General features: G+C 34.3%; 3 protein-coding genes across 7 annotated transcripts; 1 reads left to right on the top strand and 2 right to left on the bottom strand.

The window, feature by feature from the left end:
* The first annotated feature begins 4,132 nt into the window (after positions 1-4,132).
* LOC107946245 (uncharacterized) lies at positions 4,133-6,887 on the top strand. The gene is made up of 2 exons (XM_016880490.2): positions 4,133-4,641; positions 5,389-6,887. Exons 1-2 carry the CDS (start codon positions 4,561-4,563, stop codon positions 6,481-6,483), a joined length of 1,176 nt encoding a protein of 391 aa, XP_016735979.1. The 5' UTR covers positions 4,133-4,560; the 3' UTR covers positions 6,484-6,887.
* A 955-nt stretch (positions 6,888-7,842) lies between these two features.
* Positions 7,843-13,273, bottom strand: LOC107946244 (uncharacterized). Of its 4 annotated transcripts, none has more exons than XM_016880485.2 (15): positions 12,781-13,273; positions 11,749-11,904; positions 11,526-11,637; positions 11,283-11,420; positions 10,521-10,625; positions 9,971-10,054; positions 9,738-9,853; positions 9,499-9,600; positions 9,278-9,391; positions 9,126-9,182; positions 8,965-9,031; positions 8,828-8,881; positions 8,611-8,685; positions 8,487-8,522; positions 7,843-8,277 (listed from the first exon to the last, which is right to left on the bottom strand). In XM_016880485.2, the coding sequence occupies exons 2-15, from the start codon at positions 11,766-11,768 to the stop codon at positions 8,179-8,181; spliced, it is 1,179 nt and encodes a 392-aa protein (XP_016735974.1). In that variant the 5' UTR covers positions 11,769-11,904; positions 12,781-13,273; the 3' UTR covers positions 7,843-8,178. The 4 variants fall into 4 exon arrangements, with proteins under 4 accessions (XP_016735974.1, XP_016735975.1, XP_016735978.1 ...); XM_016880486.2 differs by lacking the exon at positions 12,781-13,273 and adding an exon at positions 12,681-12,704; XM_016880489.2 differs by lacking the exon at positions 9,971-10,054.
* A 4,515-nt stretch (positions 13,274-17,788) lies between these two features.
* Positions 17,789-23,735, bottom strand: LOC107946243 (protein PECTIC ARABINOGALACTAN SYNTHESIS-RELATED). 2 transcript variants are annotated; one of them, XM_016880483.2, is made up of 11 exons: positions 23,164-23,735; positions 22,822-22,872; positions 22,639-22,729; positions 21,907-21,983; positions 21,107-21,195; positions 20,313-20,432; positions 19,644-19,760; positions 19,365-19,508; positions 19,149-19,272; positions 18,866-19,057; positions 17,789-18,574 (listed from the first exon to the last, which is right to left on the bottom strand). In XM_016880483.2, exons 1-11 carry the CDS (start codon positions 23,461-23,463, stop codon positions 18,215-18,217), a joined length of 1,665 nt encoding a protein of 554 aa, XP_016735972.1. In that variant the 5' UTR covers positions 23,464-23,735; the 3' UTR covers positions 17,789-18,214. The 2 variants fall into 2 exon arrangements, with proteins under 2 accessions (XP_016735972.1, XP_016735973.1); XM_016880484.2 differs by having other exon boundaries at positions 17,789-18,765; positions 23,164-23,674.
* Between the last annotated feature and the right edge of the window lie 1,077 nt (positions 23,736-24,812).

Raw genomic sequence — 24,812 nt, forward strand, 5'->3', positions numbered from 1 at the left:
AGCCTTTTCCGATATAAACAAGTCCGATGCTTCCATATCGACAAGAGCACTCCTCTTTTAACCTACAATGTCGGCATCTACAAAAATTAACCCTTCTCTACCATTCCTTTTCTTAGGAATGACCACCATCGAATTAACCCTCGATGTCTTTTTTTCAACAGCTTCGCCTCTTTCTTCGGCTCATCTTTCTTTTTGATAACCAAAATCATCGATTTCTTCGGACATTTTCGCGCCATGTATGGTCATTGACAAATGAAGCATTTTATCATCTTCCTCTTGTCCCTTGGGTTGTTGGATCCCCTCTTCGCATCTCGTGGTTTCCCATTGCAACTTGTGTTATCGGTACTGTTGTCATCATCGCTATGTCCCTCTTCATCTTCCTCATGGTTTCTCTCACCATTGCCCTTTCCATTGGGCTTAGACGACTCGAACTTGTTTTTCGTTGAATCAAGCTCAACAAAGAACTCTGCTTCGGCCATGGCTACAGTAAGTTTGGTGATTCCTTGTGTACTCAACTCATGCTTTACCCACAACTTTAACCCATCATCGAACCAATAAAACACATTTTTCTCGCTTAGGTTAGAGATTTGAAGCATTAGTTCGCTAAATGTCCGAACATACTCTTGAACAGTGCCTTGTTACGTGAGACGACACAACTTAGCCTGAGCCTCCTTCTCGGTATACTGTGGGTAAAATTGCTTCTTCAACTCTCTTTGGAACTCTTCCGAAGTCCCAATTGCGTTCCCACCACGTTTTTCATTCGTAGACCTACGACGCCACCACAAGAGAGCCACATCAGTAAAATAGATTAAAGTAGTGTTTACCTTAATGACATCATCCTCGATGCCCATCGCTCAAAAGTATTACTTTATTTCCCACAAGAAGTTGTCCACGTCCCTTGCGGACTTTGCACCCTTGAACTTCTCTAATTTGGGAACATTCATTGCTTGTTGCTTCAACCTTAAACACAACATCCCATTACTCAAAGCAGCTTTTTAAATTGTGATCTCCTCCTTAAGCTCTTCGATTTCCTTCTTCATGGCTAGCACCATATCCTCGAGAGTATCATCCCTCTCTGCCAGCTTTTTCGCAGTGGAATTGACTAATCCATTCATTTTTTTTACATTGGCACCGAGATAATCCAACACAAATTCTATGATTTGCTCTTCCATTGAGTCAAACCCATCTATGTGTCCTTCGACCAACTCAAGCGTCTCCTTCATATTCCCTATGTACTCCTCGAGATTACCTACTTAATTTTCTAAAACAGTTAGCATGTCCCTCGAGCGACTTGCTTTTCTGGCCCTTCCACGGGTCTAAATTGGTTCATTCTGATCAACAACTTCTTTCGATATCCCAATAGTGTCTTCGAACTAATAGCACTGATACCACTTGTCACGGGGCTAGATCTTTTGTCTCGTAATTCGTACGACCTTAGGCGATCCGTTTGCTCCAAACTCGCCTAAGTCAGCCTTTACACTCAAAAGTGAAGATTCCTTTAGAATTCCTCTAAGACACTAATTTGTATAGCGAAAGCGATTGTGCCAAAAGAAGCTACAAATGAACAACAGAAAGCCAAAGAAAGAATGCACACAAAGTGTTTGAGTAAATGCTAAAAGAATTCTGTTACTCTTAATAATTCAACATACAATGGATCATTTACAAGTGAGGGAAAGGCTCTCTACTTATAGTTGAGCTCTCCCAAAACCAACGGTTAAGATCAAATTATATCGACGGATGAGATTAGCCTATCCTTTAATTTTGGGGATTTACAAGATTACATCATATCATATCAAATCTACAAGATATGATTCTCCTACTTATTAAAAATAGCCTATGTTGCCATATTTTCATTATCGGGCCAACTAGACTTCAATCTGACAAGCTTCCCCAATAGTTATTAGAATCGGGCCAGTTCTCGTGGGCTAAATGATCCTCATCTAATCGATCGACCTCCATGGGCCTATCTTGTGCCATGGTCACGGGCTTTTTACTTTGGCCCGTGACACTGTCACACGGCCGTGTGACCTCTATTTTAAAAAATTTTCAAATTTTCCATATTTTTTCTACTTTGTTTCAAAATAGTCCCTAATTGGTTTCAAACTATTTTTAGGGTCCCGTAGGCTCGGTTTAAGGCCCATAAGTGTATATCTTTCTTGATTAAAATGAATTATTAAATGTTATTAGATGATATACATAATTGTTTTTATTTGAACTTAAATGTTTTGAATTATTCTCTAATATTTCGTAACCCTAATCCGACAACGGAGACGGGTTAAGGGAGTTTCCACGTAAAAAATGCTCGTCTCAATTTATTATTTTTGCTTGCAATATTGTGGTTGATTTTCATTGATTGTTGATATATTGTGTTATTAGATTTGCCATAATTACCAAATTGATTTTTCGTGAGCGAAAGAATATCGATTGTGTTTCTGCGATATTTCGTCGTGTTCGTTTTCATCCCAACACCTAGTTAGTACCTGAACTTGTATTTCGTTATCTAGGTTAATACTCTCACACTAACATTGCTAGTTTATGCTAGCATGGCATTGTCAATCCTATAGTGGCACGTGTTAGCTTTTTAGTATGATATGTGGTGGACATAAATTAAAAAATATAAATAATTTAAAAATGTATAATTTTTTAGAGAAATTGAGATACCAACTAGATACTTTTAGACAAATTTAAGGGACAAATTATATGTTAATCCTTAAAAATAAGTTACTACATAATAGAATACAAATTTAAATATCAATGTAGGAAAAATGGAACGAATTCATGGGAGAAACTATATATTAACCCTGCGAAAAACAATAAAAATGAAAGATAATGTGAAAAGGGAAATTGTTTTTTTATAAAATTAAAAAGGAATAATAAGTAGAGAAAAATTGAATGATTAAACCATGTGCTCCGGAAGCTTAACAGAAGCGAGGGGCGCCCAAATCACCGGGCATCCTCATGGTAGGACCCACATTCCTCCTCTTTTATATTTGTTATTTTCCTTATTATAATTAATCATTTTCGCTGCTTTTGCTGTTCTATCTAATTTAAGATTAGTGGAGTTGTAGGTAGCTCAAATTCATGGCTTTGATCTTCTTCTTCTTTTTTTTAAAAAATATTTCAATTTTAGATGCAGATTGAATTATTTTATTTGGTTTTTTTATTTAATAAAATATGATTTTCAACCGGATTTCACATTTTTAAAAATAATCTAAATTAAATTCTAATTCCAATTATTTGTTTTTTGAGCTTGAATTGAAATTTTCTTAAAACTATTTAAGAATATATTAAACAGAGTTTAATCAAAATAATTTAAATACTAATGCCCATTTTATCAAAAGAGGAAGGACTTGTTGAATCATTCTTACTTTTACCATTGTTGGCACAGCTTTTGAAACCAAAAAGTTGTTTTTTATCCAATCGGTAAAATATTTTTTTAATTAAATCATGGCAGAAGCCTTAAAATTTTAATATTCTTATATGTCTGAAACTCTTTTTATAGTAAGCCCAAATGTTTGTAAAATTTCGGAATATTTATAAGGATTACGAGTTAAACTAAATTAGTCATTCTATTAAAATAAAGTACAAGTGGCGTATAACATTTTAATAATAGAAATAGATATTTTTAATAAAAATAATTAATTTAATCTTTATTATTTTAAAAAATAAAAAAATATGTAAATCTTAATATGAGCCCCAATAAAACTAGAAATTTTAAAAGGTAAACTAGATTAAGCCAAAAAGGCAAGATTAGCAAGAACCCGGCTCAACCATTTTAATTAAAGAAAGAAAAAATCCGGCTCAATGGAGATGGGAGAGAGCCACGTGTCTGTAGGCGTAAACTTACCTGGATAGAAGCAAAAAAAGGGAGGAGGAATGGAGGACACGACACAGTCGCATCAACTCAAATGAAATGAGATTAGTGAGTGATGAAACGTAAGTGAGCCAAGTCAAATTCCCCCAATTTCCAACGCGTATCCAACCCGGTCGAATTATCCATATTCTCTAAACTACCCTCACCCCATCACCTGTGACTTAGCCACGAAGAAAAGAAAACCCAAGGGTAAAACGGTAAACGCAGAGAAACAGGATGCTTTCTTTCCTTCCACAGAAGAAATTTATTTAAAGGAAAGGTAGAGAGAGAGGGTAGAGGACAAGAGAAACGGCTATTTTCACTCTTTTTAAACCTTCTTATTTATTTTGTATCTTCTATCTTCCATTGGGGCATTGGTCTTAACAACTGCCACCCATTCACAGATAGACAGACACTCCCTTTTCCTTTCCTCTTTTTCTTTTTTGCGCTTCTATAAACTAACTATTTAAAGCGTCATTTTTCCGTTAATCCTTTTCATTAACATCACAGATCACTCTCTCTCTCTCTCTCTCCCTTGGACCTTTTTGGGTTTTCCTCTTTTACAGAGATTATAGCTAACCGCTAGAGTAGAGAAAAGAGGGAGCCGGAGATCTAGACACTTTCAACTTGATCTATCTGGGTTTTTTTTTAGCGGAAGCTAAAAAGGTTTCTCTTTCTTGGGTTTTCTTTTTTTCTGAAAAACAAATATGTGGTGGATGATGAATGAAGGAGGAGGACATTATTGTTCTAAAAAATCTGATGATATCTGTGGAGATGTTTGTGGCCAGGTATTTTACTCTTTCTCATCTCTTTTATTCGATTTTTAGGTGTTAATTTTAAGTGGGAATGTGAGGGGTTCAAAATTTTTAGATCTTAACTATATCCATCATTTATCTACGGCTTAGCTGCTAGGTATTGCTCTTGATCTTATTGTTTTTTGGGGGGTTTCAATTAAATTTCACACAAATGTCTTTGCTTTTGATTTGGGCATTCACAGTTTGCTCCTTGATCTTTGTTATCGATTACAAATTAATCAGATTTAACTATTTTGTTGAGTTTTATTCATTACTATTTTGAAGAGCTTAATACAATTTAGCTTTCTTCAACCAAAACTCTAAAAAAAAAAAGAAATTGATGCCAAAAATGTAAGAAAGCCAACAAATAAAATATTTGGGGACTCTGTTTACGAAACTTTTGACTTGCCTTTAAGGTATTGGATTGCTAGTTTTGAAAGGAATCTTATGTTTTTTTATTTATTACATAAATAAATTTATATATACTTTTTAGCTTCTATCATACTTTTCTAAGAATCTGAAAGCTCATTACGCTGCATATATTCCGTTGCTTCTTTAAATTTCCCCTTCTACATTATGATATACTTATTGGGGGCACGGATGGTTACTTCCCCAGCTAGATTTATACGCTTCTTTAGTGTATTTGGAGTTGGACTGACTTGTTTTAAATGTTAGTTTGATATTTATATATATGTTGATAATTTGATTAGTGTTAATAATAGTATTTTCTGTATGCTACAGGAATCAAGCCGGTTGAGCATGTCGAGAATCCGTTGTATACTGCGCGGCATTGATTTCAAAACTTACATTTTTGTATTTGTTATGATTCCGACATGTATATTCGGTATATATCTTCATGGCCAGAAGATTTCGTACTTTCTTCGGCCACTTTGGGAATCACCACCCAAACCTTTCCATGATATCCCACATTATTATCATGAAAATGTGTCGATGGAGACGCTCTGCAAACTTCACGGTTGGGGGATTCGTGAATTTCCAAGACGGGTTTATGATGCGGTGTTGTTTAGTAATGAGGTGGATATTCTTACTCTACGGTGGCAAGAGTTGTACCCCTACATTACACAGTTTGTTCTTCTCGAGTCTAATTCCACATTTACTGGAATTCCAAAGCCTATGGTTTTTGCTAGCAATCGAGATCAATTCAAGTTTGTTGAGCCCCGGTTGACTTATGGGACAATCGGAGGAAGGTTTAAGAAAGCAGAAAACCCCTTTGTTGAGGAGGCTTTGCAGCGAGTAGCATTAGACCAACTTCTCAAAATTGCAGGAATTACAGACGATGACTTGTTGATAATGTCGGATGTTGATGAGATACCAAGCAGACATACTATCAACCTCCTCAGGTGGTGTGATGACATACCTCAAGTGCTTCATCTTCGGCTAAAGAATTATCTTTATTCCTTTGAGTTTCTTGTGGATAACAACAGCTGGAGGGCATCTGTCCATAGGTATCAAACAGGGAAAACAAGGTATGCTCATTATCGCCAGTCAGATGAGATTCTGGCAGATGCGGGTTGGCACTGCAGCTTTTGCTTTCGCCACATCAGTGAGTTCATATTTAAGATGAAAGCTTACAGCCATAATGATAGAGTGAGGTTCTCACACTATTTGAACCCGAAAAGGATTCAGAGAGTAATCTGCAAGGGTGCTGATCTATTCGACATGCTTCCGGAGGAGTACACATTCAAGGAAATAATCGGGAAAATGGGACCTATCCCTCATTCCTACTCAGCCGTTCATCTTCCATCATTTCTTCTAGAGAATGCAGATAAATACAAGTTTCTTTTGCCTGGAAATTGTATTAGAGAAAACGGGTGATTCTTGGAATAACTTGAGATGTTTGTACCTGTAAAGGCTAGTCGGAGGTGCTGCCGGTGTGCGATTCTTGACAAAGGGTTCGATTGAATGATTAACGACTGCGACACCTCACTGAGCAGCCTTGTCTTTTATCCAGCTTAAAATGTTTTTCCAGTTCCTTGGCAGAATGATTGAAGAGTTGGATAAATGCTTGGAAATTCTCGGTTTGTATATAACTTTTTTTCTTTTTCATGATTTGAGATTTTACTTGGTGGAGGATATTTCATTCACTGAGCGATGTATTATTACTTAGAATGAGTCTCTGATACATTAGTTTGAGATCCCTGTGATTTCCCTATGTTGGGAAGTTTTGTTTTGAGACAATTTATTCATACATGTTCTTATGGAATTCCTTAATTTGTTCCCCTTGATTGTTTGTTTATGAGAATGCTTATAATTATTGGATTTGAGGAGGAAGAACAGCTCATTTTCAACCCTATGTTGAAATACAAGTTGGAGCTAGCAAATGAGCTAACTTCCAGGCAATTTCTATTTCTATAGATAGAAGTTACAAGACAGGCCAAAAGGTTGTGGGACTAATTCTGGAGTCAACACAAATGTCAAGGAAAGCAGCATGGCCATGGCATGATACTCCTCTCTGTTAGAAATAAGATAATTTTTATTATTGGAATTTTATAATGATGTGTGGCACTAACCGATATTTGTTTAATACAAGTATCAGAGTGGGTTTTCCAGGCAATTATTTTAATTTTAACCAGAAAATTAGTTAAAAGACTCAATCATCCAACAGCTGAATTAAAAAGTTAAAATCTCGGAATTGCTTCATAGATTTTGCATCAATTCATTTAAAAAAGCAGAACAATTTTGATAAATTGTTTATAGCCCTCTAATTCACCCAGTTTTTTGTTGGGTTTTTTTCAAACTGCCAATTTGAAATGATTAGTCGTGATTGGGGGGGCTAAATCTTGCAAATCCAGGAATATGATGTGCCTCAACAACCCTGGTTTTCCAGTGTTTGTAGCTCATTCAATGTCATGGATGCCACGTTGGTTTTGTTCATATTAATCATGTTCGTTCTTGCCATACCACTTTCCGTAATCTAATAAAATCATTTCTCTTAATTCATAACTGTTGCCCAAACTTCTTTTGTTCCCATTTTTATTTCCAATCTTTGAAAGGGCTTAAAATCTGAAAGATTACAGTCAGTAAGCAAAGACACAGATGTCCTCATAATCCTATCATGTTTTTGGAAGCTGCAGCCAATGCGGTGGCAATGAAGCTGGCCAAGATGCTCTCAATAATTTTATTCATAGAAATATAACCAAAACTTCACCCGAATCAACCAAACTCATAAATTCATTACCCACACAAACGAATATTTTGATTCCGATTCCAATTTCAAAAAGTAAAAAAAATGGAAATTGAAGTCTCAATGTGATTTGGGGACCAGAAAGTTGTGGTTACAAAAACAATGATGCATTTCATCAAACTTTATGTGAATAAGAAGAAGAAGAAGAATTGTTCTAAAATAAAATCTGAGACTCGCTTAGTAACGCAACCATTGCAGGTATTGGGAGTGAGGTTTTGTGAATGAATACTTGGAAGATCCGATGAAATCCCAATGCGGGGGTGGGGTAATAACTAATAATGATAGGGTTAGCTTTTCTAGTTTTGCTTTGCTATATATATATATTCCTAATGAGATGTTGAATTTATTTCCTTCAAGTATGCTTTCTCCGCCCTTGAAAACCTCGTTTGAAATATACTCCATTCCTTTTTGCACCTCTCCCTCACCTGCCAATTCCACAACTCACATTATTAATTTTTTAAATGTCAATTACCATCTTACAAATATTTCTCCATAATAGAAAAATACTGCTTTTAAAATGCAACATTTTATAAATTTGAGATTCAAATAACTGCAACCTCCCTCCTGTGTGCGTTTGTATATATATTATAGAAAGAAAAAAGCCGAAGGGGAGACAAGAAACAAGTTTGCATACCCCTTTCCATGGTGCCTTCCCATCTAATGACTCTCCCTAACAAAAACCAAATTATGTTAAGTGCTTCATTCAAGCATATCAAACGTTTAATAATAATAAAGGAGAAAATCAATGTTGTCATTACCTGGTTCCCAAGAGAGGGAACGGATTGATGAACAATCCATTGAGAATCTACTACACCTATCTTCTCATGGGCGGGCTGTTTATAAAGAAACATACCCATACTTTAATAAATAGTTGTATTGTAATTCGATCACTGAACAAATAATTCATTCGTAAAGGGAACATACAAATACAGAGAGAATAAGAGAAAAAGATAAAAAGGATAACAGGACCCTGACCTCTACACATTTTCTGAGGGCAAAATCAAGACCCCAGCCATGGACCAAGTCATTCTGGACATCGTACACCAAAACCAATAAAATGTACGCCAGGAAAACAATTTGAAACCTATCAAGCGGGAAATACACCCTTATACCTGAATCATATGCCATACGCACCGCCATGTGTCTCGTGAAAACACGGGAGCCATTATCTCAACAAACCTACATTTATGAAAGAAAACAAATACTATTAGTTAATAAACCTATGGAGTATTAAGGCATGATAATAAGCAACAATGCTCAAAGATATGCATACGCTGCACATGGAGGAACATGTGGATGATTGCACCAGCCCGGTTTCTCCTCTGTTTCTCTGAATCAAAATATGAAAATGACAATATTTATGTATCATTCAATTGAATAGTCTGGTTTCAACAATTCATGGTATAATTTTCCCAATTTTCTTACTTGTGAACTTCATGATCACCTCTTCTCTTTGTCATTTGCCAGGTTAACCCTTTATTTGGTTCCAGACCAGGCTGTGAAATCTCCAGTCCATGCTTCCTCACCAGTTTAATATATCTGAAAATGAAATAAATAAAACATCGTCTTGTATAACTTTCTTTTAAAGGAAAAGTGAACTTGAAATGAAGCATTTATGAAGAAGTCTTGCAATGTCCAATACTCACTCTTCAGCATTGAAATGCTCAACCCCCAAATCCTCATCCCAGATAAATATGTAGTCATAGGTTGCGACAATGTCAGGGTGCAAAAACCTCTTGGCATACCACCTATGTAGTTAAAATTCCTAATAGTTAGATCTTTAAAACTTTTAAGCAATACCAAGAATTACCAAGCATTGCATTCATCCAGCCAGTAAAAGCAGGACTTGGATTTGCAAATCTATTTTCCAATTACAATTACTTACCATTTAGTCTGCCTACGAACACTTACATGTATTGCCTTCTTTGACCACTCAAACTCATCCCATTCAGTTGTTCGACCATCATAATGAAAGAGAAGGACGGTAAAATTCCCTGAAAACTGTAGGAAGCACATTTTTAGTCACAGAACTTGAAATGCGCAAAACAAACACATGGGCAACAGAAACTCCATGCTATCTCGGCACCTCCCCCCCCCCTAAGAGAGAGAGAGAGACACCTTTTTAACTGCAGCATCAATATTCTTTCGTTGATCATAACCAACAGTAAATGTGACAAGATACTTTGGCTTGCTGGTCAAATCCTGCAGATGGCAATATTGTCAAAACACAACCATGGTAATAGAAAAACTTATCTGATGTAGTTCTTTGTTAATTTGTGGAATGGTAGAAATGATAATGATTTTGATCACATGAATAAACTTATTAATGCAAACAACCTCTTAAGACATTAATATTTCAATTTGTTTAGATACTGCAATGTGTTAGGCATCTTGAAAAGGTTTGTATAAGAGATGTTTTCAGCAAAGTCTGATCTTTTTAGTTATAATTTAGCATATGCTGTGGAACATGGAGAACAAGAAGCTTTGTAGAAAGAGATGTTTCCAGCAATTCCACGAAAGGTTGTCCATTTACAAAAGTTATTCAATTGAAACAAAACTAATTTAATTTCACAGGACAAAGCTAAACATAGTCATATGTGCATTTGAAAGTTGAATAAAGTTCAGGGCTCAAATTATGTTGTATGCCAAACGGGTTCAAGAAAAACACCTCACTGGGTTTGCCCCATAATCTGCGTAAGTATAAATCTGACTCAGCTCTAACAATTCCTGGTGGTAGTCTTTCTGCACCTCGAGGATTTGATGGGACCCAAATCTGCATCAGAGTCATAAAGGAAGAACAAAACATGGCATATCAGACTAGCACCATATTATTCAGGTCCTACAAAATCATCAAACACAGAAATCATGTCATCTAGGAACATGGTGGTTGTAAAAGATGTATTCCAATAACGCATTTGGATAATAAGCCAGCACTAAATAAAGCAATGTCTACCAAAATACCAAGTACTAGTAATATGCACACAACTCACACATAGGTCTAGATGTGTGCATATATAGATGATACATGCACATATTCAGTCAGGTAGGAGACATGCTAGGCTAAGAGTGCAATAGATGGCTTTTTTCATCTTATATATAGTCTAGGTATTTTATTCAACAGGTAAACCAGGATTTCCATGAGAACTATAGTGTTTAACCATTATTCTGCAAGAAACTGAATGAAGAAAGAAAAAGAAAATGCCTCTGCATCCAAAAGTTTGAATGGCATGTAGGCCACACTATTTCCGTGTCTTTCACAAGGAAAACCTCCCAATCCCACTTCAACAAGCACCTAAAACCTATAATGCAGGAGAAACAGCTCGACCTGAATAAATAAAGTGGAAGTGCAGAAAACTAAACTGTACAACAAGGGTTTAAAAAAAAACTCTCAGATAATTTTGAAATGCCTAGATTAGGAGAGAAGGAATACCTTCTTTAATGTGACGTTAGCAGAGCTACCATTATTACCAACTGGATGGGACACACGAGTTGAGCTTGAGGGGCCCAACTTAGTGTACTCGGTGTATTTGAAATCAATAGCAGTAAGAATGCTGGCTGATAGACTGAACTGTCATATTCAGACAAATATAGAAGTTCCATTATATAGATGAAAAAGATCATTATTGAATTGAAGCAAAATGATGAAAATAAAATTAAGAGATAGTTTGTCTACCTTTGTCAACGACAATTTTGGAAAACATAATCCTATCAAGAAGCCAAAAACTACTCCAACAAATGCTGTTACAATAAGCCTCATGCTCTCATTCGGCTTTCTACTAACTACACTGCAGTCACAAAGATAGAATAAAAGTTAAATAACTTCCACATCTATGTAACTTTTTCTACACATAAACACATAATTCTTTCTAATAAAGAGGCCATCATAAGTTGAGAACCTGCGTGTAAAGATCCCCATACTATTTAAATTCGTCTGATCATATATGCACAACAAATGACACAAAATTCAGATTGTGAGAGCCTTTAAGCATTATTTAGTAGTCATTCAGTTGCCAATTCTCCATAAAAGAAAGAGACACCCTCAGCATAAAGACCTGATGTTTTCAAAACACTGTGTTAAAATAAAGCAAAACCAAATAGTTACAGATAAAATAAATTAACAAAGATCTGAGATTCAAACAGCAACTTTACAGCCATTAACTCTAAGATGAGATCCTAGTTCAATCAAATTTACCAAAAATATACAGAAAGCAGCCAACAAAATACAACCTACGAGACCCTTCCATTCGTTTTCTAAGGATCATATTATATAGTAAATGTGCAAGAATCAGCCTAACTACCACCAAAGAATCCAGATAATCTTCAACCAGTAACTTCACAAAGCAAGCAACCATGTGCTAGTCCTTTGACAAAAGATCGAAGTTACCAGGCAAACACAAAAACCAGACAAATTCCAGTCCTGTCCTGGATTCAATAACTCTACAGTCGTCAAGTAAACATGTGCTTTTTAACTAAAAACCTGAAATCCTAAAATTGTTGAATTCAAAAAATTAAAATAACTGCAATACTTCAGAGCGGTAACCGAGCTTGCTTAGGTTGAGAAGTACAAAACAAAACGACCAAAAACATAAACAATACCTAAAACTAGAGCTTAAAATCGGGTTTTATTACTGTAATCATTTTTTCCCGATTTCAACCACCTTTTCGATTATTTTAATATCATTATATCTCAAATAATCAAGAAAGCTTAATGACTGGAGAAAAAGAAGAGAAAAAAAATAGCAAGCTCGAGCATAAACAACTGAAATACTAAAACAACATTCAAATAATCAAATCTAGTTTAAGCAAGTGTAAGACACTGAATGCTCACACAGGTTGTAGATGAGACAACGATTTTTTTTTCTTGGGAACCAAACAGAAACTGAACTTTATTTAAACAAAAGGAAAGTAAACTACAAATATTTACTTACCTGAACGGAAAGATGATAGTGAAGAATAGAGCAAGATCTGGCAAAAACTGAAAGTGTATTTAAAAAGGTTCTGAAATCTAATATTTTCCAACTCCTTAAAGTGAAAATCTGTGGAAAGGAGTTTATAGCTTTCTCGGACAGAAATAATTTCGTGATCAGCTGCCTAAACGGAAAATGATTGAAAACGTGTGAAAGGAAAAAGACTTGAAACTAAACGATGGATTTCAATTTCAATTATCTCCTTTTTCTTTTCTACATAAAGAAACACTGAAGATTATTTGGTTTTATTAAATAAAAAGCAAAGGCAACTTTAGGCTGTGCCTTCAAAATATTAAGAATGTCTGTTCTTGTGTCTCTGTATAGGCGAATTCATTTTTATTAATAATTTATGTTGATTTCATTGGGTGATTCGACGACAGTATATTGGTGAATGGATTTGTGCCGAAAATCGTGTGTGGAGAGAGATATTGGTAGCGTTTTGCTTTGGTTTTGACATTTGACCCTTCACCTTACCTAATCTAATCTTTTTATTTCTTTCAAATTCTACTTCCCATTTTTTGTTGTTTGCTTTATTAATGACAAATTTTAAATAATTTAATTTTGAGAAAATTATGATGCGTTGGTGGCACACTGCTCTCATAATGGGAGCAGGTTGCCTATGGAATAGATAGGTACCGAATGCGTTGGCGACGGCGACGGAGGCGTTGGCTAGTACCTAGGCTCTCAGATTTGCACGGGAGTTGAGATTTTGGGCAGTGGAGGTTGAGGGGGATTCCTTGGTGGTTATAACGAAGCTCGACATGCATTGATCGATCGGAAATAAGTAGCCACATATGGGAAGCAAAACGAATTGTGTTGAGTTATGAGAGATGTAAATTTCAGCATATTAAGAGAGGGGGCAATCGAGTTGCTTACATGTTGGCCAAAGAGAGGTTTCAACGGAAACATGATGTCTGATGGATGGAGGATGTCCCGAAAATGATTGAGGGACCGGTGAGGAGGGACAGTCCACTCTTCAGGTCAATTGAGGTCCATTGATATGATGACGGAGGAGGCTAGAAGGTTCAATTTTAGATAGCAGGGTCAGATTGCTTCAGACTGGAGCGACTCAATGCCTGTTTTGGGTATTTGAAGCAGTATATGGCATGTGGTGTGGGTTGTGAAAGGAGAGAAAGGTTGGATACTTCTTTTCTTATCTATTATTAGGGCCCAACCCGACCCATGGACATGTCTAGTCTTATCTATTATTATCCATTCTAACTAGTCTATCCGTCAACTCGACGTATCCAATGCATTTTTACATGGGACACTTGAAGAGTTGGTTTACATGGAACAATCCATAGGCTTTAGAGATCCCACCAAGCTATACCATTCATTTTCTTTGAAGAAGTCCTTATACGGTTTTAAACAAGCCCCATGAGCTAGGTTTTCTTGTCTCACATTAGCTTACAAAAAATTGGCTTTAAAGGATCCAAAGCTGACAACTCTCTTTTTATCTATTCTTCTATAAATAAAACAACTTACTGCCTTGTGTATGTTTATGATCTCATTTTGACAAGTTCAATAACTACTCTTCTTCAACTTATCATTTGACAACCTGAGTTAATTGTTGCCCTTAAAGATTATGTTCCCTTGCCTATTTTCTTGGTGTTAAAGTCACTTGACTACCTAATGGACTTTAACTCTCTCAATCAAAGTATATTTGGGATCTTTTGAGGCGTGTGAATATGCATGAAGCTATCCTTATCTCTATATCACGGGCCGCGAATCAAAACTCATGATGAATGTACACAAATAGTCTCATGGAGGTCAACTGATTAAATGAGGCTCATTTGACCCACTTGAACTGACTCCACTTGTGAAACATATGGAGAAACCTATCTACTTGAAACATTGGTAGCTCAGTAAAGCACTCCAATAATTAATATTTGTAAATCGTAAGAGATAAGATTGTATATAGTTTAAATCCCTTAGTACTCTCATATTATAGATAGGTTTTAATCTTGACCGTCAATATAATTTAAATAGTATCATTAGATCTGGGAGAGTTCAACTATAAATAAAGGTTTTGCCCCTCATTTGTAATCATCTCATTGTATCTCCTTCGTTACTTCATTCTTGAGTTAAAAATATTTTTTAGAGCATTTACTCAAACATTTGGTGTGCTATTGTTTTCTTGTGACTTCTCTGTTTGATTCAAGTTTCTTTGTCTTTTCAAGTTGTTCCCGCTTTATTTCAATGCCTTAGAGAAATTACTTTGTAAATTCTCATTTTTAAGAGTAAGACTAACTTAGGCAGATTTGAAGCAAAAGAAGTGCCTAAAGTCGTGTGATTTGTTAGGCTTAAGTTCTAGTCCTATGACAATACCATCTTCTCCGCAAACAATATTAGCTAGACATTTCCAACAACTTTGAAGATCCTACATTATTCGGACAAGTGGTGGGTTCTTACCTGACCTAACATAACCATGGCATTCAACAAAGCAACTCAATTCATGCACTCACCTTTTGTCAACCATTGGCAAGTTGTGAAATGAATACTTGAATATTTAAAAGGTATAATAGACCATGGTCTCCTACTCAAATCGTCATGTTCTTCATCTCTTTTTGCTTTCTCTAATGCGGATTGGGGAGGTGACAAAATTGACAGGAAAAGTACCTCGACTTGTGTTGAATTTCATGGCCCTAATCTCATCTCATGGTGTTTGAAGGAACAAAAAACAATGGTTTGATCTAATACTGATTCGGAATATTGTACCTTAGCCTCGACAGCCTTTGAAGTTTATTAGATGCAGCGTCTTCATCGAGAACTTGACCAAAAGAAATAACCGAAAAAGGAGCTAGGCATACCTTGAAGAACTACTCTGCAATTTGTACTTAATACCAGGGTCTGAAAATCTTAAACTGGTAGCAGTTGGAAGCTTGAATGAAGGCTTCTATCATTTCACTTTGTACTTGGATAGATAAGAATTAGTAAAGGTGCTTCCACCCCAAAATGCATAAGCCAATAGCCATTGCACCTCCTTACCAGCTACGCTGTTTTGCTGGTTAAGCCCTTCTTGAAAGTGCTTTTGGTTGCAGAAGCAATTTCTCTGGGAGTGCTTACGTAATCTAGATGCTTTTAGCACTCCCATTGCTATATCCAACTAACCTAAACCTTGAACCAATTTTTTTAGAAATATTTTTTTACAGAATTTTCAAAACAATGCTAACCAAACCTTAACAAATTTAAAAGATGAGTTTATTTGTTTTTCCAAGTCAAGGATTGAAAGACCTTCAGAACGAAAGTAATACGCAATATTTGATTGGCCTTCTTCACTCCAACACCCTCTATTTCAACACTCAAATTTTATTTAAAATTTCCTTTCCTCGAATTTCACCACCAACCCAAAACCAAAAATATTTAAAAAAGAGTATATACCCATTGAAAATAAGAGAGTAGGTTTTTGTCATAGTTTCAAAATTAATTGGACAAATAATCCGTTTTTGTTTTCGGAACAGCTACCATGATTGTTGATATCTAAATTTCTAATATATTGTATCACTTTTTTTTTAGATTTAATGGTTTAAAAGGTTGTTAAACCTTTTAGAAAAAAATTCAATTAAATTTTTGCGATTTTTTTTTGCACACAATTGAATTTCTGAATTAATAATAAAACTGGTCAAATAAGTCTTTTGATTAACGTTTATTATTACAGTGCTGATGTGGTTGTAAATGACATTGATACGACGCTCCATGTCAGCAATAATTGCTAGTGGCACATTAGCAAAAATAAAAGATTTAATTTCTTTTTAAAAATAAAAAAGTTAAAAAGGAATATTTAGTTTTTTTTATTGGAATCATATAAAAATTTAAAAAAAATGTTTTAAAAAAATATTTTAAATTTTATAATTTTTAAAACATTATTAAAAACTAAATAAAGTTACAAAATTAAAAAAAAATTAAAAGTTAAAGTTTAAAATGAATCTGAACAATCATATGCCCAGATTCATTCAATATATTTTTTTAGATTATATAAAGTTTAAAAATACTAAAAATTAATTATCTTTCAAAAATTGACATGTGTATCAATGTATTGGTAGATGTATAAAAAATAAAAAAATATTTTCTAAAATAAATCAATATAAATAATTTTAATTTATTAATCATATGTGTAAAGTTTTTTTTAAATGTATGAATACATCAAATTATTTAAAACTTTTAGGTTATAAAATAATTGATACACCATTTAGGAAAGCCATGTAACCAACTAATTTATACGCTTTTTTAATTAGATATATTTATATATTTAAAAAAAACTTTACATGTACAATTAATAAAAATTAATATTATTTTTATTTATTTTATAAAATATTTCTTTTAATTTTTTATACACCTAAAAGGTACCAATAGAATTAAAAAAATTGATACACATCAATTTTTTAAAGAAAATTAATTTTTAATATTTTTTAAACTTTATATAATTTTGAAAAATCATCTTGAATGACTTGGACATATTGTTGATTAAATTCAATGAGAATCTGGACAACAATATGTCTAGATTCATTCTGGACATAACTTTTAATTTTTTTTATTTTTAATTTTTTGAACTTTTGAATTTTATTTAATATTTTTATAAATTTTAACAATATTTTATAGATTTATAAATTTTTTAAAATTTAAATCTTTTAAAATATTTTTTAAATTTTCCAAAAAATGAAATATTCCTTTCAAATTTTTTATTTTTTTAAAAAATCATTTTTTTTATCTTTTTGCTGCGAATCAATGTTAGTCAAGAAAACTTATTTAACCACTTTTATTAATTCAAAATTTAATTGGGTGAAAAAATATCAAAAAGGCTTAATTGATTTTATCGAAAAAATTTGAGTCTTCTAAACCATTAAGCCTTCTTTTTAAAAATTCTGACAGTATTCATAATAGTAAATTTTAATCTTCTTATGACTATCTTTTGAATGTATAAATTAAAATTTTGAATTTCATGTATAATTAAGAGGAAAAACATAAAATATTTGTGTATAAACACAATCTATAAAAAAAGTAAAATGGTCACAAAATAATTAGGTCATTAATAATTTACACGTCCTGAATCTTGACGCTTGAAGGTACAAAGTAAAAACAATAGATAAAAGAAAGGGGCAAACATGTTAATAAATCAATCTGCTTGTTTTTAATTTTGGAGAGAAACAAAACTGCAAACGCTGAGCGTCCCATTGGTAAAGGCAGCCTCACAAAGTCAATTTCCAATTAGCCCAATCACCTCTCTGTCGGCACTCTTTTCCGGCCGAATGATTTTATTTTTTTCATCTGTTTTCTCCCTCGTAGCTTGTGAGTCAAAGAATTTCCATTTATTCAGAATGCAGATAGAGATGCAGTTGCGTCTCGGTGATGATCCTGAAAAATAAACTAGTGAAGCCGAAATGATATACGTACGCTATCAGGCTTTACACATGCAAGGAGTTAGGGGGTTCTCCCAAAGGTCATAGTTTGGGAAGGTCTCTTCCGGCAATCCAGTTCGTGTCTGGTGGGTGATAACCACGTCCTCGACAAAATTCGCCCACCCCATATAAGGATCCCCAAAAGATTTGGACATAAGCCCCTTGTCTGGTTTTATGGATTTTTGACGGTGACCCACGTACCTTCTTGCTCCAATTATCAACTTAGCAAAGTTGCCACCATGCGTCATCACGAACACATCAGACTTCAGGCACACCAAGAAATCAAGAGCTGCCAAGCTTGTTACATGCTTCCTGAAAGCAGCTAACTCCTCCTTACTTGCTAACTCTTCCTTGGTAACCTGTTTGAAAGTCTTGTAATGATCATCTTACATTTGCAGAGAAAAAAAAGATAGTCTGCATTTCAAGTTCGTCAAATAAACTGCTTGCATGTCGGTCCCTGATATAGTCTGGTTTGTTAACTAACAGGTCTGAATAAGTATACAGCTTTAATGCTTCCATATATAAGAAGTGGGACAGGAAGAGTGAATCCCTGGATAGAGAAAATGCCAAATATTTGGAACATGGAAAACTTGCCTAGTAATTATTCTGGACAAGAAGATTTTCTAGCATTTATAGAAAATAAAGATTACCAGATTTGGGAACATGTTCCTTAAGGGTGCCATCCGATTCTGACCACCATAAACCTGGCCAGAAGCAACATAAATCTGTGTTTCCTTCGGATAGCCCATGGCTCGAAGAATCACTGCCACTTCCCCAGGTTCAAGAGGACACCTTCCTTCTTTCCTTTTCTGCAGAGCCAGCTGCCACAGATGGGTTCCATTCTGCAATCATAGTCACTACAGAAATAAGTATATCAAACCAACTTTTGGCTCTCAAAAAACAAAGCGGAAAAGGCTAGTTGTTCTAAATCACCTTATACCGTCGAGGCCATTCTTTTTGTCTGTATTCTGCCATTCTAGCTTTCTCCTCCCTAGTTCCAACAAAATCACAAAATGATAGGCCCACCATCCCTTTCTCAAACCTAAGATGTAAAGCCCTGAAAGAAATGGACTGTTAGTTATTCTGGATTAAGAAAAGAGAAGCATGAATTCGACATATTAGTAGAATCTCAAGTAAAAGATTACATACATGTAAGGATTCGGACTTCCTGTGCGGTTCCTCATCCTTGATACCAATAAATCTGACATTTGCTCTATCTCTGGGAGAAATTTAAGAGCATGATAATTGACTCTGCATCTTAGCCTGTTAATTTCTGGAGGGACATTATCATACCTGAATCAATACCCAAACGCATTAGGAAGGAAATATCGTAGTATAGGAGAATTAACAAACCAAGCCCAAGTCTCTTTTCTGAAAAGTGAACATTTGAAAGTAATACGACACATATCTACAACATCAATGACTTACCCAAGTCTATCAACAAAAGGTTTTAGAGACATTATCTTCTTCTCTTTGATTCGAGGCAGCACATTGTCAATGTAAAATTGTGCTGGAGCATATTTTGGAATGTTCTTCACTGTCCGCCTATTACACATTAAGAAAACTCTCCTCGTAAACAATTCCAGTGGCAAAAATTTGGTATAGATATTCAGTTCATTCTTGAATTCGCACATCATATCTGAAGTACACACATCATTGCTAATAAACCCTATGATTGAATGGCTACAAGCTCCAAACGAAATGTGAGCAACATACTTTCTAACATTTCCTTTTTGAAGGCAATTGACAACAAGATGCCATTGTTTCCAAAATCAAATAAAGGAAATAAAATATTAATTACCCATCAATTAATCTAAAACAAACAAATGAAATTTTCAGTTATGCAGTCTGCTAAAACTCATTATGAAAGAAGTATCTATCATTCAAAGTCCACAGAGGGCCCACGTCAGCCCCACCTCTAGCTTTCTGTCTCCCACAAGTTAATGCCACTAATGAAGTCATAATCACAACATTGAGGAAAATCATGACGCATTGAAGCAAATTCATAGAAGCAAACAGCTTCTGAATTGGCGGTTGAAATCCAACTGATTAAAATAGCAAGTCCAGCAGAGAGGCAGAGAAATCATGAATAATCACCTTATACTGGTAAATAATTCTGATTTGTCAGTAAACCACTCAGGTATGTCACGAACAATTCGCACGTCATCCTTCAAGTAGTTGATGAAATGATCAACATCAAAAATGTCTTCAAATTTGCTGCACATGATTTTACAAATACATTACAAACGAAAGGATGAAATAGAGTTGCTACAGTCAGATGGTAAGTAATGCAATTAAGTGATTTACTTAGGTTCATGAAGTGATTAGTGAGGAGCAAAAGAAACCAAGAACTCTCAGAAACCTATGGTTAGCTTCGAAGCTTGAAAGCTAAGTTCAAGGCAAGATTCCAAGAACATATTTAATCACGAGGAATTGCTACTTAAATATGTAATTAGACAGCTTGACAAGGTTATAAGCCAACCTCAGTTAACTTGAATAAAGAAACAATTATGATGTGCTTAGCCACTTCAAATGTTAATTAATGAGTACAAATGTTAACACTAACACATGGTACACTATTCTTGTAGAAATTTAGCATATTATAGAAGCTTTTAAAATCACTGGAAGTGAGACCAAAGACACTACATTTCAAACAAATATTAATTCTGAACTTCGTAATTTGAAGAAAACTAATCTTTTATATAAACATAACTTATGTCTATTAAGGTTGTGAAGTTATAGGGTAAAAATTAAACAAATCTTTCTACTAAACTAATAATCAGTTACTTCTCTCATTTTTTTCAATGCATATATGACTTCTTATGTTTCAGAGATATATGTGCACAAGACCAACAATATGAATGAAGCTATTATTGGACAAGGAATCTCACGTTTGGTCTTTCCAAATCTGGTCCTGCTTCAGCACTGGCAAGATAAGAGTGGCATTCATAATTTTAGCCACAGCCACTGCATTACATATCTGCATGGAATATTCAATAAGTGCATAAGTTTGCTGCTGGCTGTTCGTGATACCAAATCAGTAGAGCTTTCAAAAATTATTCAGCCAAATTTCCATTTTAGGTACGATTAAAAGGTGTTTGGAAATGATAAAACTTGAATAGAATTAAGCAGAAAGTGCACCAGATTAAGATCAATAAATCATGACAGAAACAAGCAGCAAAAGTACATTTAAGGAAACACTTTATTTACCATTTTAGGCACAGACGTGCTTATAGTCATCCTTTTTTTCCTGTTCATATCAAGGTATCATCTCCAAAAGAAGTCAATAGAACATGGTAACTTTAGACTCAATTTCATAGGACTTTTAGTTGCAGTCATCTAGGTGACAGTGATTGATTATAACGCTTCAGAATTGCAATGTGAGTCAAGATCCTTTGTTTTTACAAATTCCAGGTCAGTGATGCCAACTATAAGTATCAGTGAATTATAGCTCAATCACTTCAAAAAGACTTGTGACATAATTGAGATTATAATGCTTTTGAATTGTAAGGTGAGGGAAGAGCAGTTTTCTTCAAATATCAGGTCAGTTATACCAACTATAAGAATCAATAATTTATAACTCCATCAATTCAAAAGAAACTGTAACTCCTTCCAACTCCATAAGATACATTTGAAATATAAAAAAATGGAAAAAGGATAGAAACCTGCAACAAAAGAAAAGAATCCATACCGCAATTCTTTGCTGATTTAGACCACCCTCAGCATGAATGAATAGATAACCACTTGTTTCATTCTCAGGAGGAAGATCTGCACAGTGTTCAAAATAGTGGCTAACCTTAGCAGTGATAACATGAACAAGAAAACAAAGCAACTTGATAACAAATATCAGGAATGCTATTGTTAACCTGTCTGAAAAAGTTCAGAGTGATCTAGTACTTTATGAAAACCTAAAACTTAGCAGTTAGCAGTTCCATCTAGATAATATATATACAAATTCAAGAAGCAAGATATATGATAATATAATCTCTGCAAAATGTCTTTCCTCCAACGAGCAATAAAAGTCAAGAAACAATTTGGAAGTAACAAACAATTCCTTAAGGTTATGTCAGGAATCTAAATTATAAATTTAGGATTTGGATTAATTTAATGATAAAATACATCTAAATGTGTAACATTCATGCTTATTTTTTTCAAATTTATGGATTTGCATGCCTATTTAGTCATAAATTCAAAATACCCATAGATATTTGTGAATTCGAAATTCATGTTTTATACCTTTCAAATATATAATCATATTGAATTATAACTAATTTATTCATAATGTATGCATTTCATTATCATAATTTATATAGCAAATTAAATCCAAATTTATTTTCCAAACACAGCATAAATGCATTTTGCAAAATCAGAGAGACAGGCAAAGACATAGTTGTATACTTCTAAAAAAGGAACCTACTAATACCTGATATTCCACCTTCACGGCGCTCAGCACAGGGCTTCCAAGAAGTAGTTGCAGAGAAAGGATTCTCCCAAAGTGAAGGCTTCTCCTTAACCTAGAATGCATAAAACACCATTTACAAATGGGAGAAGCCACTAATAGCACAGGAAGTAATAAAAATCAGAACAAGGTTCATAAGAAACTTACACGCGGACAATGCAGAACAATGCCATCCTTTTTACATAAATACGGGGAATTCTACCATAAATTAAAACACATATATTAGTATTAGTGATACAAATTAAAAACCAAATCACAATTTCCATTAAGCAAGCTCCAATAGGCTAAATTTCAACAGCATTTACCCCGCTAGCTCACTCTAATCATGTATCTTGTTTTCTCAAACATAAAGAACACTATTACTAAAAAAACTTAAGAATCACTTATAATCTGATCGTACGCAACAAGAAAAAAGGAGCAAATCTGGAAACCAAAAAGTGCCGAGTAAATAGAACACTTTAATAATAAAAAAGGGAACCGTTTTCTTACTAATCGATGCAAGATCGAGAAAATGGAGATCAATCCAGCAATGGCGACAAAAAGGAGCAAGAAAAGAGAGATCCTGGAGCCGCGTTGAGAAAACCTAGGATCATCCTTGGAGAAAGGGGAAAAGGAGTAAGTTTGCCACCAAAAGGAACGCTCACGATCTCGTGAAGAATGGCGAGGGTGATCCTCGACGTGCTGGGAAAAGTGATCATGGATCAGAGGAGAGGTGTCCTCGTCGCGTTTCATTGGAGAAGAAGCGACTCGGCTCCCGAGCGAGCTGCTCGGGTGTCTTAGCTCTACCATGACTGGCTTCCGACTCTAAGCCAGCTTTCGAAAGCTCTGCCTCGGCTTCTTCGACTCGGATTTACGCTGCCGTTGGTGGTGGTGAGAACTCGAGAGGGAATAAAGAAAGTTCTTTCAGAGTCCACATGTGAAGTGTTCAGATCAAATTGCTTCGCATCATCGAAAAACGTTACTCAAAATGCCTTCATCTCTTTAAGGACAATTTCGTCTCTTCATATTTCTTAGAAATTAACAAAGGTTTTCATATCCAAATACGTCGCCCAATTACCCAATCCATTTGTAATTAGAATTAATTTATCCGATTCAATTAAATAAGTTATCAAAAATATTTTTTTAAAATTATTAAAAAAATTCATAATAATAAAAAATATTAAAAAATTGATCCAATCAATTATTTTAATTAGATTCAATTAGCCTGCATTGAATTCCAAATAAATTGATTTAAAATTTTTGTTCGAACTGATACCTAAAATGATTTTTTGTCTGATCAACCGGTCCAACCTAATTCAAACAACCATTTAATTAAAATGAAAATAAAACCTAGTTTTGCTTTACACTATTTGTTTTGGGGTAAATTTCACCCGCACTCAAAATATTAGAGTGTTTTTGTTTTAAATATCCAACTATAAAAAAAAAATTTATTTGCACACTAAAGTTTTGGAAATTAATTTTTCTTTAATCACTTTACCATCCAAGTTGACATATATTTTAAAATGTCATTATATTATCTTTAAAAATGTTCATTAAAAGTATGCATATGGAACAAGCTCAAAGTTAAGCATATAAATAGAATAAATGGACTTAATTGAGCTCAAGCTTACCACTATCCGAATTTGGCTTAACTCTTTTGGATCCTTAATCCTAATCCCTATTATGGTCGAGCAAAAATAAAATAAAAAATTGAAATCAAAATTGAATTACAACATTTAGCCTTTGCTTGGTAGAGTAGTAAGAAAATTGAAAAGATGGAAAATATAATTTGTCTTTCCACATCTTGGTAGAGTTGAAAAATAAAAAGAAAAAATGAAACATTTGAAAAATGTATAATTTTGAACTAACATATTCTTATCTTTCATTTTCTCTCCTCTCACCATTCTGATTTGGAAAAATTGACTTTTATACATTAGGATGGAAAATGACCATCTCTCTTATTTTCTTTCCTCTCACTTTTCTTCCACATAAAGCACATTCAAAATTTATTTTCCTTTTACATTTTCCATTCACTCCTTTCATCTCTCCACTTTTCCACCTAACCAAACACACCCTTAATTTGGTTTTGGTTTGATTTTATTAAATTTGTGTAGATGAAGAATTTTGGGGCCAATTACAAAAAGTCATGTGTCAAGTTG

The sequence above is a fragment of the Gossypium hirsutum genome, chromosome D12 (genome assembly GCF_007990345.1).
Source record: "Gossypium hirsutum isolate 1008001.06 chromosome D12, Gossypium_hirsutum_v2.1, whole genome shotgun sequence".
NCBI lineage: Eukaryota > Viridiplantae > Streptophyta > Magnoliopsida > Malvales > Malvaceae > Gossypium > Gossypium hirsutum.